Source organism: Podarcis vaucheri (genome assembly GCF_965113315.1).
Source record: "Podarcis vaucheri genome assembly, chromosome: 16".
In the NCBI taxonomy this organism is placed as follows: Eukaryota; Metazoa; Chordata; class Lepidosauria; order Squamata; family Lacertidae; genus Podarcis; species Podarcis vaucheri.
In genome coordinates, this window is record NC_138754.1 from 3,289,448 (window position 1) to 3,306,147 (window position 16,700).

The following is a 16,700-nucleotide window of genomic DNA, read 5'->3' on the forward strand; positions in this document are numbered from 1 at the left end:
AACCAAGATATATGTTTATAGATGCCTCCGGGCAAATATTTAGATCGTGAGTGGCTGGGGCCTCGCCAGCACTGCATTCTGCACCCAGAGACCCTGTAAGAATAGTATAGAAACATGAGGATAGCCCTGCCGCTGGATCAGGCCAAAGCGGGGCTCATCCAGTCTAGCATTCTCTTCTCGCAGTGGCCAGGGCTGGATTAACCATTCAACGAAATAAGGGCATCGAGGGGAGAGGAGAACCACAGAAATTTTCCATTACCAGATTTACTATGGACCGTATTGTGAATCAGGTTCCACCAAAAAACCTCCCACACACATATAATATTATTTTTTTATTTTATGGTTTATATTTTGAATTAGAGATATATATGGAGGCACCAAAGTCAAATCAAATATCTTTAATACGGTCAGTGACCAGGAAGCAATTTATAAAATATGACATTAAGAGTAGTATTGTGCTACAAGTAGCAGTAAAAATATGGCCAATTCTCAGAATTGGTGCCTATATTTATGACCAGGTTTCGAGTTTTAAGTTTTTAAAATTCAATTCAGGAGTCGCTACTGTTTATTATCATTCTTTCGATGTTTACAGTTTGAACTCCTTTGTAGACATCATTGCTCATCTTATTCTTGTTGCAATGTAACAGTACTTTGCCACGGACCTGTTAATTTCGGGCTCTTTGTCAGCTAAGAGGTGTCTGATATAGGTGTCGTCTGTACTACGAGGTATTTTCCTCAGAATCAGCTCGATCAGCTCTTTTCTTGAGTCTCGATATAATGGGCAGTATAAGATGACATGCCCAATGGTTTCGATTTCATTGCTGTTACAGGGACATAATCTTTGTTTGATCGGTATTTTATTGTATCTTCCCTCTAGAAGAGCTGAAGGGAGAGCGTTAAAGCGGGCCCTGGAAAATGCCCATCGGTGTTTAGCGTTGTCTAGAACTTTGAGATAGTTTGCTAGATGGGGCCTTTGGGAGTTGTATAGAAGTTTATAAGTTATCGGAAGTTGGTTAAAGTCATTTTGGGTTTCAATGTCCCTAAGTCTTTCTTTGATTATGTTCTTGGCCCTTCCCCCTTCTAAACTTAATAAATACTCTGGGGAGAGACCATATGTGGCCAGTTTTCTGAGAATGCCCTTCAACCAGCTAGATTGGAATTTGTCAAGAAGCATCAGGGAAAGTAGTCCAACCGGCGAGTTGTTAAGTCTTAGCCAAGTGCATAAGGTTCTTATCCATTCTACCAAAGTCTTTAAGTGTTTGGGGCCTCTAACGGTCTTAATCCAGCCCTCCCAGAGAGACACCCCAGTGGAAAACCCCAAAGCAGGAGCTGGGCACGAGAACCCTCTCTCCAGCTGTGATTCCCAGCCCTGGACCAGTGGGATCTCTTTGGCTTGACCCAGCAGGTCTTTCCTGATGTTAACTCCCATCGCCCCCCAGCCACCATTGCCAATGATCAGGAAGGATGATGGGAGTTGAAATCTAGCCATATCTGGAGGGCCACAGACTCCTCAGTGTGGGATACCCACAGTACATCCTGGATTAAGAACTTAATTCGTTCTGGAGGTCCGTTCTTAACCTGAAGCACCACTTTAGCCAATGGGGCCTCCTGCTGCCGCCGCACGATTTCTGTTCTCATCTTGAAGCAAAGTTCTTAGCCCGAGGTAATATTTCTGGGTTAGCGGAGTCTGTAACCTGAAGCGTCTGTAACCCGAGGTACCACTGTATTTAAACTAAAAGCTTAAAACCAGCCTATATAAGCTCCCCTTCTAAGCTGCAAAGGGATGCACTCTGCTGAACAACAGACATGAGGAAGGAAGGATAATAATAGCTAGACTGGGGACTGGGAGCGGCTGCCGAGACCATATAACCCCCGTCCTGAAAGACCTACATTGGCTCCCAGTATGTTTCCAAGCACAATTCAAAGAGTTGGTGCTGACCTTTAAAGTCATAGAATCATAGAATAGAGTTGGAAGAGACCACAAGGGCCATTGAGTCCAACCCCCTGCCAAGCAGGAAACACCATCAGAGCACTCCTGACATATGGTTGTCAAGCCTCTGCTTAAAGACTTCCAAAGTAGGAGACTCCACCACACTCCTTGGCAGCAAATTCCACTGTCGAACAGCTCTTACTGTCAGGAAGTTCTTCCTAATGTTTAGGTGGAATCTTCTTTCTTGTAGTTTGGATCCATTGCTCCGTGTCCGCTTCTCTGGAGCAGCAGAAAACAACCTTTCTCCCTCCTCTATGTGACCTCCTTTTATATATTTGAACATGGCTATCATATCCCCCCTTAACCTCCTCTTCTCCAGGCTAAACATGCCCAGCTCCCTTAGCCGTTCCTCATAAGGCATCGTTTCCAGGCCTTTGACCATTTTGGTTGCCCTCCTCTGGACACGTTCCAGTTTGTCAGTGTCCTCCTTGAATTGTGGTGCCCAGAACTGGACACAGTACTCCAGGTGAGGTCTGACCAGAGCAGAATACAGTGGCACTATTACTTCCCTTGATCTAGATGCTATACTCCTAAGTCCTAAACAGCCTCAGTCCAGTATATCTGAAGGAACGTCTCCACCCCCATCGTTCAGCCCGGACACTGAGGTCCAGCTCCGAGGGCCTTCTGGCAGTTCTCTCACTGCGAGAAGTGAGGTTACAGGGAACCAGGCAGAGGGCCTTCTCAGTAGTGGTGCTCCCTGTGGAACACCCTCCAAACAGATGTCAAGGAAATAAACAACTACCTGACTTTTAGAAAACATTTGAAGACAGCCCTGTTCAGGGAAGTTTTCAATGTTTGATGTTTTATCGTGTTTTTAATATTCTGTTGGGAGCTGCCCAGAGTGGCTGCGGAAACCCAGCCAGATGGACGTGGTATAAATATATCATTATCATATTTATTAATATCAAATAAATATATTGTCTCCTAGCATCTATTCACATCCTTGCACCCTACCCCAGTCTTCACACACACACAAATGTGTGCCTCCCCATGCCTGCTTGAATTAATTTGCACCCTGCTAACTGCAATGACCTCAACCCAAATCACTTCTCTCCGTAAATATGTCGCTTTCTGAGAACAGTTGTTGTTGTTGTGACTCCAGGCGGATTCATCCTTATTGACGCGGAGACCTGGGAAGTGAAAGGGACCTGGGAGCGGCCGGGGGACGAGCCCCCGCAAGGCTACGACTTCTGGTACCAGCCCAGGCACAATGTCATGATCAGCACCGAGTGGGGAGTGCCCAAGTACTTTGTGAACGGTTTGAACCCAGAGGATCTGAAGAAAGGTACATCCTTCGTTTGAGACGGGGTGTGTGTGGGGGGGAATACCTGCTGTTGAGGCGGTCAATTTCAGGGCCACCTTCAGATCACAGTGGTTTGTGGATTCAGAAAGCAGAGAAGGGGGCTTTATTCCAGCCCTAGTGTGTCACGGTCCGGTTCACATGCGATCGAAGTCCCGGCTGGGGACGTCGGGACTGGGGGCAGGATGGCGGGGTGGGAGCAGGAATGGGAGTCCAGAAGCCAGAAGTCGCGAAGTCAGGGGTCCGAGGGTCAGGAAGCAAGGAGTCGCGAAGTCAGGGGTCCGAGGGTCAGATTGTGTTTTTGCTAATAGAGAGTTAACTCCAACTTGCACAGTGTGATTTACTGCTGGCTGACACTGAGGGCTAAAAAACCCCAAGCAGCCTGTTTCCTTGGGTGTTGCAGGATCGTGACCAGGGACCCTCTGTGGTTGATGTTGTCCTTGTTTTGCTCCTCCGCAGAGCGCTACGGGCGTCGGCTGAACGTCTGGGACTGGACGACTCACTGCCTCATCCAGCAGATTGATGTCGGAGAGGATTCCGCCCCGCTGGAAATCCGGTTCCTACATAACCCCGATGCCGCCCACGGAATGGTGGGCTGCACATTGCAGAGTTCCATCCATCATTTCTTCAAGACAGAGGTTAGAATGAATGGGGGCAGGGGAGCCCACAGGACTTTGGGGGCCCAGTAAGCAGCTGGTACAGGGACGCGGGTGGTGCTATGGGTTAAACCACTGAGCCTAGGACTTGCTGATCAGAAGGTCGGCGGTTCGAATCCCCGCGACGGGGTGAGCTCCTGTTGTTCGGTCCCTGCTCCTGCCAACCTAGCAGTTCGAAAGCACGTCAAAGTGCAAGTAGATAAATAGGTACCACTCCAGCGGGAAGGTCAACGGCGTTTCCGTGTGCTGCTCTGGTTTGCCAGAAGTGGCTTAGTCCTGCTGGCCACATGACCCGGAAGCAGTACGCCGGCTCCCTTGGCCAATAAAGCGAGATGAGCGTCACAACCCCAGAGTCGGCCATGACTGGACCCAACGGTCAGGGGTCCCTTTACCTTTACCTTTTTAAGCGGTTGGTGGATTGGGCCCTCCGACTCACTTGGGAATAAGGACGCAGATTTGCATAAAATACCATTTGGGGAAGGGATTCTGCATCCTCTGCCCACACTTCTCCTTTAGCAGTACTTGGAGAAATTAACTTCTAGGGAGCGCCTGACCTCAGACGAACCCACCAGGGGAAGGATGCTTCCTGGTTGCTAGGAAAAAAGGAAGGACAAACTCCAGAGATTCCCAGGGCCAGAAAGTGAGACAGGAGCAATAAAATATAACTGTTTACTTATCACCTGGGGTAGCGCTGTGGGTTAAACCACAGAGCCTAGGGCTTGCCGATCAGAAGGTCGGCGGTTCGAATCCCCGCGACGGTGGAGGAAGTGCAGAAGTGTGGGTTGTCCTCCCTCTATATAGAGTCCATGACGTATAGCCACGCAAAGGCGGTGATCGCTCAAAGATTAGGGGATATTGCCAGACAGGAGGACACAGCCCGTGTGAAACCTGGGTTATTTCTGGGGGAGCAGTTGTATCGGGCTGCTCCAGCTCGCTACCTGGCGGATATCCACTACGTGGAATACCGCAGACTATTTACTGTGGCTAGGCTGAATGTTCTTGACTCGGCGGTTCTGAAGGGAAGATATGGAGGAGTCCCATATGACCAGAGATTATGCCACTGTGCATTGGGTGAGGTAGAATCCACAGAGCACATTTTACTGAGCTGTCCCAGCTACAACGATTTAAGACAGTATCTTATAACTCCATACTTACCCCAGCTCAGTTCCCGACAAAGAGGAAAGCAGACAGCACATCTGCTAAATAAGTCTTCTGGGAAAACAACTTTGTCAGTGGCTAAATTTCTTTTCCTGACACTCAAGCGTTGGAAACGTATAACTGAATGTCTTGATGTGGGTTATTTGTGAGAGATCTAGTACTGTGGCCCTACCTTATTTATGTACCCCGATGATGTTATACTTTATAATTATTGTGTTTTATTTTTGACTATCAGTCGAATAAAGGATACTGATTGATTGAATCCCTGTGACGGGGTGAGCTCCCGTTGCTCGGTCCCTCCTCCTGCCAACCTAGCAGTTCGAAAGCACGTCACAAGTGCAAGTAGATAAATAGGTACCACTCCGGCGGGAAGCTAAACGGCATTTCCGTGCACTGCTCTGGACCTACCGCCTCCCTAAAGCACCTCCCTCCCAAAAGGCCCCCCCCCCGGCCTATGCCACTCATGCCACAGCTGCTGACACTGCCTCGTCTTCGGCAGCGTTGGCATCCTCTTTCTCAGCAGGGCACAGAGCCTTGCCTGGGCGGCGGAGGTAGCCTCTGCGCCGTTGGTGCTTCCCTCCCGCTCAGCCGCCTCAGCTGGAAGGAAGGGATGGCGCCCAGAGGTGTCTGCTGCTTCTGATTGGCTGCCGGAGCTTCCTGCAGCCAATCAGAAGCTGTGCCGTGCCGCGTCGCGGAAGTCAGTATCCACGCAGGGAGGCTTCTGTCCCGCGCATGTGTGGCGCGGGGACTGACCGAGCGGGCGGCAGAGTCCGCAAGGTTTGTGGGTCGGATTAACGAATCTGGTGGGCCGTATCCGGCCCGCGGGCTTCAGTTTGACGACCTCTGGACTAAAGTTACGAGAAAGGAGATTCCAATTAAAAATATGGAAAAACTTTCAGGCCGTGAGAGCTGTTTGACAGTGCAACAGTCTCCCTCGGGATGTTGTGGGCTCTCTTTAATAATAATAATAATAATAATAATAATAATAATAATTTATTGCCCATCTGGCTGGGCTTCCTCATCCACTCTGGGCGGCTTCCAACAAAATATTAAAATATTAAAATACAGTAATGCATCAAACATTAAAAGCTTCCCTAAACAGGGCTGCCTTCAGATGTCATCTAAAAGTCTGGTAGTTGTTTTTCTCTTTGGTGGGAGGGCGTTCCACAGGGCGGGTGCCACCACCGAGAAGGCCCTCTGCCTGGTTCCCTGTGACTTCGATTCTCGCAGTGAGGGAACCGCCAGAAGGCCCTCGGCGCTGGACCTCAGTGTCTGGGCAGAACGATGGGGGTGCAGACGCTCCTTCAGGTATACTGGATATACCTTCAGATATACCTTCCTTGGAGATTTTTAAGCAGAGGTTGGGTGGCCATCTGTCAGGGGGTTGGACTAGATGGCCCGTGGGTCCCTTCCAGCTCTTAAGATTCTTGGATTCTGTCCCTTGCACAAGAGGGATAAAAATGGAACTGCCTGTGATGGAACAGTTTCAGAGGAATACCCAAGGTTTGTAGGAGCGCAGACCTTCCTTCGTGGTGAATCCCAGGAAGGGAATCCCAAAACAGAGCTGTGTGTGCAGATTGGTCGAGGAATGCTGGCTGATGGTTGAGTGGAGGAAATCGAAAGCCAGGGGTTGGGGAGGAACACAGTCGTCTGTCTGGGCCCTTCAGCAGAGATCCCTCCACGCTGCGGCGTCTTGGCGCAGCGGATCCCCCTTCTCAACATGCTTTTCTGCTGCAGGACGGGGACTGGGCGGCCGAAAAGGTGATCCAGATTCCAAACAAGAAGGTGTCCGGGTGGTACTTTCCTGAAATGCCAGGTGAGTAAGGAACGAGAAATGGGCGGCCGGTGAGTTGAATAGGATCCAGAATGCAGCAGTCTGATTGGTCCTAGAACAATAGGATCCAGAATGCAGCAGTCTGATTGGTCCTAGAACAATAGGATCCAGAATGCAGCAGTCTGATTGGTCCTAGAACAATAGGATCCAGAATGCAGCAGTCTGATTGGTCCTAGAACAATAGGATCCAGAATGCAGCAGTCTGATTGGTCCACAGGAGCCACCCAATCCAGCTCCAGGTGGAAGTGAATCCGCAACCTGATTGGCCTACAGGAGAATCCCGGAATTAGCCAATCATGTGGGGCCCATTGTGTAAATAATGTGTATAAAGCAGACATTTTGGGGGAACTTCCATTCCTCCTCACCACTACGAGCTGAATAAAGAGCATGAAATCCGCTCTCGACTCCCGAGTATATTTCACTTTCCACGTTCCTTTCAACTGAATCCAGCAGCCACTGTTCCAAGAGTAAAACCTAGCGTCGGATTTGGGCAATAGGGCAGCTAGCGCCACTTCCTGGAAGACAGAGAACCGGTCGCTGTCGTTCTGTGCTTTGTGAACCCCTTAGATTAGACTACTGCAATGTGCTCCACGCAGGGCAGCCCTTGAAGGCAGCCTGGAATTGTAGTTCTGAGTTGGGAGCTTCCGGGCGACTCTCAGCACCCTCAACAAGCTATAGTTCCCAGAATCCTTTGGGGGCTAGAGGAAGCCATTACTGCTTAAAGTGGCATCAAAAGTGCTTTCAATGAATGGTGTGGTCTCTGAATCTGTGTGGCAGAAAATAACCTAGGGAGTGGTTTTAACATTTAAAGCCCTAGGACCCTCGTACCTACGGGACCGCCTCTCCTGGTATGTCCCACGGAGGACCTTGCGGTCTTCAAATAAATACATCTTTGAGGTCCCGGGTCACAGGGAAACTAGACTGGCCTTGACCAGAGCCAGGGCCTTTTCAGCTGTGGCCCCGATCTGGTGGAACGCTCTGTCACAAGAGACTAGGGCCCTGTGGGACTTGACATCTTTCCTGCAAGACAGAGCTGTTCCACCAGGCCTTTGGCCAAGGCACAGTCTGACCCCCTCCTTCAGTAATCCTCATAGAACTCTAGCCCAACTGCTGCCATTAATTTGATTCTGAATTGATTTGAGAATGAATTGATTTTAGAACGTATTTCAATGAATTGATTGTGATTTTATGTATATGTTATTTTTACTCTTGTTAGCCGCTCTGAGCCCGGCTTCGGCTGGGGAGGGCGGAATATAAATAAATTATTATTATTATTATTATTATTATTATTATTATTATATTATTATTATTATTATTATTATTATTATTATTATTATTATTATTGAATAAGAGAAAGCGAATGCTGACCTGCCCTCTTCTCCTTCAGGTTTCGTCACCGACATCCTCATTTCGATGGACGACCGGTTCCTCTACTTGAGCAACTGGCTGCATGGCGATCTCCGCCAGTATGACATCACCAACCCATTCTGCCCTAAACTGGTTGGCCAGGTAAAAGAGCACCTGACCCCTTGCCAGACTTTGTAGCTTCCGGCTGACCACGGTTGGAAACAGGATACTGGGCTAAATGACCGCAGAATTCTTATCACATCCACACCCTTGGTTCAGTTACACCTCAGGGATGATGATGATGATGATGATGATGATGATGATGATGATGATAATAATAATAATAATAATAATAATAATAATAATAATAATAATAATTTATTACTCATACCCTGCCCATCTGGCCGCTCTCCACACCCACTCTGGGTGGCTTCCAACAGAAAATTAAAAACACGATAAAACATCAGCCATTAAAACATGTGGCTGCCTTCAGATGTCTTTTAAACGTCAGGTGGTTGTTTATTTCATTAACATCTGATGGGAGGGCGTTCCACAGGGCGGGCGCCACTACCGAGAAGGGCCACATCCAACACCCATCTGTCAATCCCTGGACATCACAACGATGACTGGGGATTTAAAAGTACCTGGCAGGCAACAAAACACAGATACAATGGAGCGTGAAGGCTCTCAGCAGGGGGTTCAATGTTCCTGGAACTCCCCACCGCTGCACTAACATCATCATCATCATCATCATCATCATCATTATTATTTGAATTTAGATACTGCCCTATACCCAGAGGTCTCAGGGCAGTTCACATAAAAACATCACAGTATATAAAATAAAATAAAAGCAAAAACCAATAATACCCTGTTAGGGAACTGACATCGGAGCGAGAGGCGAGGGGAGGCTCCCAGATGATGCTGGCGAAGGACCCAGCAGCCGGCGGAGAAACAGCTCAGTAGAGGGGGAAGCCATTCAGCGCAACACCAGGGATAAAGGGGGGCAGACGGGGGAAGTGGAGAGAGGGCTCCAGGACTCTTCACTGGACAGCAGTGAGGAGAGCCCAGGTCCTCCGCTGCCCACGCCTTCCCTGCGCAGAAGACTCCCGCCCAGTGAGAGGAGGAGGAGGAGACTGGGTGTCACACAACTTTTATGTTGGAAGAGGTTCAAGAAACGCCCGCTGACGGATTCTGCCAGTGACTGAGGCAGCCACGATGAGAAGGGGCTGTGCAGCCAGAAAGGTTTAACAAGGCAAATTAGCCGAGAAAGGCAGCAGTTTACGCACGAGTAACTCATACCCATTACATACCCCTTGCAAAGAGTCATATTTTTAAAAGGGTATGGGCTGTTGATCAGGTCAACCAAAGGCCTGGTTAAAAAGGAATGTTTTTGCCTGGCGCCTAAAGGTGTATAATGAAGGTGCCAGCCAAACTTCCCTGCTTCCCCTAAAGAATCCTGGGTACTGTAGTCCGCCCCCCCGCAGTTCTAGAACTCCCAGCACCCTCCTCAAACTACAGTTCCCACAATTCTTTGTGGGGAAAGCCACATGTTTTAAAAGTGTACGGCATGGATATGACCTTGTCAAGCCAAACAGCTCCTTGGAAGATGCTGTGACCCGTGAGCTCAGCTGATTATCTCTCTCTTTCTCCGGGGTTTTGGGGGGCTTGTTTTGCGCCCCCAGGTGTTTGTTGGTGGGAACATTTACAAAGGCGGCGTGGTGACCGTCCTGGAAGACGATGAGCTGGACTGCCAGCCCGACCCGTTTATGATCCAGGTGAGTAAACCGGGAGCCGCAAGGGTGGCGAGGGAGCGGGAGGAATCCAAACTGAACCTTCCTCACGCCGCGTTTTCTCTGCCTTTAGGGAAAGAGGGTCTATGGCGGACCTCAGATGATTCAGCTCAGCCTGGACGGTAAGAGGCTGTACACAACGACCTCTTTGTACACACCTTGGGACAAGCAGTTTTACCCTCAGATGGTCAGGTAAGAAAATCAAGAGGCTAACTGGCTGATTCCGCCCCTTCTTAGAATCATAGAATCATAGAGAGTTGGAAGAGACCCCAAGGGGCAGCGAGTCCAACCCCCTGCCAAGCAGGAAACACCATCAGAGCACTCCTGACATATGGTTGTCAAGTCTCTGCTTAAAGACCTCCAAAGTAGGAGACTCCACCACACTCCTTGGCAGCAAATTCCACTGTCAAACAGCTCTTACTGTCAGGAAGTTCTTCCTAATGTTTAGGTGGAATCTTCTTTCTTGTAGTTTGGATCCATTGCTCCGTGTCCGCTTCTCTGGAGCAGCAGAAAACAACCTTTCTCCCTCCTCTATGTGACATCCTTTAATATATTTGAACATGGCTATCATATCCCCCCTTAACCTCCTCTTCTCCAGGCTAAACATGCCCAGCTCCCTTAGCCGTTCCTCATAAGGCATCGTTTCCAGGCCTTTGACCATTTTGGTTGCCCTCCTCTGGACACGTTCCAGTTTGTCAGTGTCCTTCTTGAATTGTGGTGAATTGTGGTGCCCAGAACTGGACACAGTGCTCCAGGTGAGGTCTGACCAGAGCAGAATACAGTGGCACTATTACTTCCCTTGATCTAGATGCTATACTCCTATTGATGCAGCCCAGAATTGCATTGGCTTTTTTAGCTGCCGCGTCACACTGTTGGCTCATGTCAAGTTTCTTCCACAGCTCTGTACTGAAATCTGGTATGTGTATATCACAAGTTCAGGGGGTTGGACTAGATGACCCTCGGGGTCCCATCCAAGGCTGGAGTTCTGTGATTCTGTAAGTGTCACAGCCTCCCTGCCAGGGAGATGCAAGGATTGAACCTTCACCTTCTGCAGGCAAAGCAAGTGCCAATGCGCTGAGCTAAGCCCCTTCCCTTAAATATAATAGCAAGATTCCAGTCCTCATGGTTATTTTCTTTTTTAAAGATTTCATTAAAGCTTTTTCATAATGCAATACAATAAAAGAATCTAAATAAGAACAAAGAGAGAAAGAGAAAACACCAAAGGAAAACCAAAAAAGGAGGAAAGCGAGAAAAGAAAAAGAAAAGGGATTCTGATTTTCCCTCTGTCAGTTACATAAAAGAAATGATTCAAAATATTCACTAATGACACCCAACTGATCTACTTTCTGTTCTGTTTTCCCAGATAGATTAATTCATTTCCCTTTTCACGCAAGAAGTCCAAAAGGGGATCTCTGATCATTATCTTTAATAAATGCCAGCAATGGTTTTCCTCTAATCCAGGGGTTGGCAAACTAAGGCTCGTGGGCCGGGTGCGGCTCACTGGGCTTGTTAATCTGGTCCGCGGACCCTGCCGCCTGCTCAGTCAGTCCCTGCACTAAATTGGTGCGGCACGGAGGTCTCGCCACACAGGTACTGACCACACAGGGGGGTCCTTTCGGGAGAGGGTGGGACTGGCCCCCCACCATGTCTGAGGGACAGGGGACCGGCCCCCTCCTGAAAAAGTTTGCTGACCCCTGCTCTAATCAAACCGATCAGCTTTATCTCCCATAACTTCAACGACCCTTCCTCCATATTAGACAACAATAAGTCTTTCCATCTTGGTCCACACAAGAGCCTCTCCACTGAGATCGTATATTAAAATAGTGTCCCATACTTCTTTGCTTATTGTGTATACGGTCCTCGTGGTTCTGATGAATGGTCTGATTTAAGCAGGAACACAGGGATATGCCTTGCACTGAGTCCCTCCCCAGGTGCATCTGGTCCTGTCTGCACTAACCATAGCTGTCAACCGTCCCTTATTTGGCGGGAAACTCCCTTATTCCAGCGCCGTGTCCCGCTGCTGTCCCTTATTGATGATGTCCCTTAAATTTCCCGGGTTTCAAAGGAAGCAGTTCCTCTCCCTCCCTCCCTGCCGGCCAGGGAGGAGGGAGGCTCCAACTGTGTTGCTTGGCTGCGTTGCTCACCCAATAAGGAGTCTAAGAACGACTGGGGGGTGGAGCTTGCATGCCTTGTGCCAATCAAATTGGCCGTGTTGCCTGGGGACTCGCCTTTGCTCAGCGCTTCCCAGCAGAGAGGTGGCGGTGGTTTTCCTTGCTGCATCCCCTTTGCCGGGTTGCTGCGCTGTGGGAACCACCGCTTGAGGCTTCGTTTGGCTGCTGGCTGGGCTTTCTGCCTTTGGCTCGGAGGGGCTCAGAAGTCGAACATACCTGTGCCTGGAAAATCCCTTATTTTGGCTGCTGATCCCTTATTTTCGAGGCTGCTGGTCCCTTATTTTCAAATCTGTAAGTTGACAGCTATGGCACTGACCAGCAGCATCCCTCTTGCTTCCCGGCACAGAGTCTTTCCCAGCTGTACCTCGAGATGCTGGGGAATGAATGAACTTTATTACGCTCACAGACCAGGATAAAAAAAACAACAACACATATAAATAAAATAGCAGTTAGGATTATTTTTTAAAAAACCGATAATTGTTAGAGCAAATAAGGACAAAGAAACAAGCATAGGATAAAACATCTGAATAAAATACAAGATTAAACAAAGATAATGGATGGATAAAAACTGAGAATTAAAACAGGTAAGAACTAAAAACAAATATAAACACCCAGTTAAAACAACTGTAAGCATCAGAACTAAAAGACTCGCATTTAAAACAACTATAAGAGGCTGCAGAGTAGAAACCTCTGAAATACAGTGGTGCCTCGCAAGACGGAATTAATCCGTTGCGCGAGTCTCTTCGTCTTGCAGTTTTTTCGTCTTGCGAAGCACGGCTATTAGCGGCTTAGCGGCTATTAAAGGCTTAGCGGCTTTAAGAAAAAGGAAACAAACTCGCAAGAACTCGCAAGACGTTTCATCTTGCGAAGCAAGCCCATAGGGAAATTCGTCTTGCGGAACGACTCAAAAAACGGAAAACCCTTTCGTCTAGCGAGTTTTTCGTCTTGCGAGGCATTCGTCTTGCGGGGCACCACTGTAGAGGACACTCACAACATTAGAAACTGATGGGCAAATATGGTTAAAACAGACAATTGAAACAATGTACAACAATAAATTTAGAAACAATGCGCAACAATAAACTATCCCTGGGAGTTGACTCAGTGTCACCCATGGAACCAAGTTTGGGGATTTTCATGCCGGACTATTTTGAGTTGGGCGATGGTCTGCGCCTACAGATTTGTATGCTGGGGAATGGATTGTGGGGGCTTCTGGATGGCAAGCGAAGGATCCGCCTCTGAGCTCCCTTTTCCCTTTGCCTTTTGCAGGGAAGGGTCAGTCATGCTGCAAATCGACGTGGACACCGAGAATGGCGGCCTCTGTGTGAACCCGGACTTCCTGGTGGATTTCGGGAAGGAGCCCTTTGGTCCTGCTCGCGCCCACGAGATGCGCTACCCCGGGGGGGATTGCACCTCGGACATCTGGATCTAGGCGGATCTAGGTGATCTAGCCAGCCATTTCCCTCCCCTCCTTCCTCCTGCTAAGCTAACTTTATGGGAGCATCTCTTCGTCACAGGTTTCAACCCTTTAAAAATGTCTGCATGCACGTGCTGAGTCAGGGGAGACCCTCTCTCTCCCGAGTCAGCAGTTTTCTTCCCTGCCTGCCTCCAAAGTATTTTTTTTAATATGTATTTCGTACAACAATAAACCAATCTAAAGGGCGTGACATTGCATGACAAGACTGTTGAAAACAGAGCTTCAGAAAATGAATAAACATTTTTTAAAATCTCATATGCTTGATACATGGCCCCTTCATTAATGGGTAGCAGGTGGTCTGATCGTCTGATTTATTTACATACCATATTTTTCCCTGTATAAGACCAGGTTTTTCCCCTGAAAAAATGCATGTCAAAAATTGGGGGGCGTCATATACAATGGTACATCGGGTTATAGACGCTTCAAGTTACAGACACTTCAGTTTACAGACTCCGCTAACCCAGAAATAGTACCTCAGGTTAAGAACTTTGCTTCAGGAAGAGAAAAGAAATTATGGTGGCAGCAGAGGGAGGCCCCATTAGCTAAAGTGGTACCTCAGGTTAAGAACAGTTTCAGGTTAAGAACAGACCTCCAGAACAAATTAAGTACTTAACCCGAGGTACCACTGTACACAGATACATCTCTCCCCATTTTCTTAAATCTGAGTCCCCCCAAATAGGGGTGTCTTATAGACAGAAAAATACGGTAACTGAAAAAGGGAAACTGGGAGGTATCAAATGGGTCACATTTAATCTTCCCTTGCACCTCACATCTATACTGTGCTAAATGCTCAGAGAGCATTTATTATTATAATATTTATTTATATTCCACATTTTCCCCAGACTAAGAAGCGACCAGCATGAGTTTGACCAAACTGCGGGAGGCAGTGGAAGACAGGAGTGCCTGGCGTGCTCTGGTCCAGGGGGTCACGAAGAGGCGGACATGACTAAACGACTAAACAACAACAACAATAATAAATTTTATTTATACCCCGCCCTCCCCAGCCAAGACCGGGCTCAGGGCGGCTAACACCTGGTATAAAAACAATTGATTAAAATGCAACTTAAAAACAAGATTAAAATACAGCCTCTTTTCAGTACCCGTTTCCCATGCAGAAGTTCCCAGCTTCAGCATCTCCCGATATAGGGCTGCAATGCTCCCTGCCTGAAACCCAGGAGATTTGCCCTCCCCATGCCTCCAAACACACCCTCCAGACCCAGAGGAATGGGTGAGACCCACAGGTTCTGCAAGCTTATTCATTCCTGGGGCTGCAGCGTCACCTGGTGCCCAAACTGCCACCTAGCAATTTAAACCGCATCCTTCCTGGAACAAAAAGTCCACCCAGATCCCTTGCAAGTACTGTATAGGGATCCAGTATAGGGATCCAGTATAGTATAGGGCCCAGCCCTCTGGCACCCTAGATTGTCTACCTCCATTATTGTTGAGATCCAGGGTCTACTGTCCTTAAACCACTTCTAGTTCTTGACAGAAGCAAATAGCTGTGCGTGATAAATTTCGATCCAGCCTGCATTTAAAGGCAAAGCCCGTGTATTTTGTACTTTCTGAAGCAATCTGCGAACTGCCACACTGCAGAAGATGCCCTTTCCTTAATTTAGCAATGCAGCCAAATAATGGGTGCAAAGATGCAGTGGTTTTTTTCCCCTCTTAAAAAAGGTGTTTAGGGGTACTCAACTTTGGACTCGAGAAAAGCCACCATGTTATTGTTTCGATTGGGAAAAATAAATGCAGTAAATGGACCAAAGTAAAAGGATTCACAAAATGTTTAGGGGTATGTTTACTCCTGCGTCCCTCTAGGGGGGAAAAAGCACTGCAAAAATGGAAATGCAAAGGTTGAATGAGGCAAAGGATGTGTGTTTCAACGAAATGTACAGGCAATAACCATTAAGCCGCTTTATTTATTTATTGCCTCCATATTCCATTTCTTGCTACCTTCCTGGAGCTCAAGGTGATATGCTTCCCCCACTCCTAATTTAATCCCTACAACCACTCTGTGAGGTAGGTTAGGTAGAGAGGCAGGATCCGGCCCATGGGCACCTTCATGGCTTAGTGGCGATCTGAACCCAGGCCCAACCCTCTAACCACCACACCACACCTCTCTTTGTCAAAAACCGCATAGAAAAATATTTAGATGAGGGGTAAACGGAAGTTCTCGGGATTATTTGGTGTTCTATATGTGCTTCAAGAGGGACACGGGTGGCGCTGTGGGTTAAACCGCAGAGCCTAGGGCTTGCCGATCAGAAGATCAGCAGTTCGAATCCCCGCGACGGGGTGAGCTCCCGTTGCTCGGTCCCTGCTCCTGCCAACCTAGCAGTTCAAAAGCACGTCAAAGTGCAAGTAGATAAATAGGTACCACTCCGGCGGGAAGGTAAATGACATTTCCGTGCGCTGCTCTGGTTCGCCAGAAGCGGCTTAGTCCTGCTGGCCACATGACCCAGAAGCTGTATGCCGGCTCCCTTGGCCAGTAAAGCGAGATGAGCACCGCAACCCCAGAGTCGGCCACGACTGGGCCTAATGGTCAGGGATCCCTTTACCTTTTTAGATGTGCTTCAAGTGTGTCACAGGAGAGTTGGAAGGGACCCTGAGGATTATCTAGTCCAGGGGTCAGCAAACTGGATGCTGCTGAGTGCCCCCTCAGGGCGCTACAATTCCCAGCACCTTGAACTACAATTCCCAGTATTTCGTGATCCCCATCACCAAATAAGACGGGGAATTGTAGTTCAAGGGTGCTGGGAATTGTCCCGTGCATTGAATGTATGGAGACCACAGCCGATGCCTGCCATCCCCCTGCCCAAAAAGTATGATTTTCAAGAAAGGAGCGAGGGAAAATGGGAATAAATAGAGGACAGTTTGAAAATGACGTTTTGTGTATAGGCTTGGGATTCAAATATATAATGATAGGAATTAAAATGTCTAAAGCTAAGATAGAAAGAATGAACAATGTTAAGTGATTAAGTTAATT

The 16,700-nt window shown here is 48.1% G+C and overlaps 1 protein-coding gene across 2 annotated transcripts in view; it reads left to right on the forward strand.

Moving 5' to 3' along the window:
- Positions 1 to 13,901, forward strand: part of LOC309520457 (methanethiol oxidase-like) — a 31,744-nt gene extending 17,843 nt beyond the window's left edge. For both annotated transcript variants that reach the window (XM_082202286.1, XM_082202285.1), the window contains exons 6-12: positions 3,093 to 3,275; positions 3,750 to 3,928; positions 6,842 to 6,920; positions 8,326 to 8,447; positions 9,968 to 10,060; positions 10,149 to 10,267; positions 13,513 to 13,901. In XM_082202286.1, coding sequence (XP_082058412.1) covers positions 3,093 to 3,275; positions 3,750 to 3,928; positions 6,842 to 6,920; positions 8,326 to 8,447; positions 9,968 to 10,060; positions 10,149 to 10,267; positions 13,513 to 13,675 — 938 coding nt within the window. In that variant the 3' untranslated portion in view covers positions 13,676 to 13,901. The remainder of the gene's footprint in view (positions 1 to 3,092; positions 3,276 to 3,749; positions 3,929 to 6,841; positions 6,921 to 8,325; positions 8,448 to 9,967; positions 10,061 to 10,148; positions 10,268 to 13,512) is intronic.
- Positions 13,902 to 16,700: the final 2,799 nt, after the last annotated feature.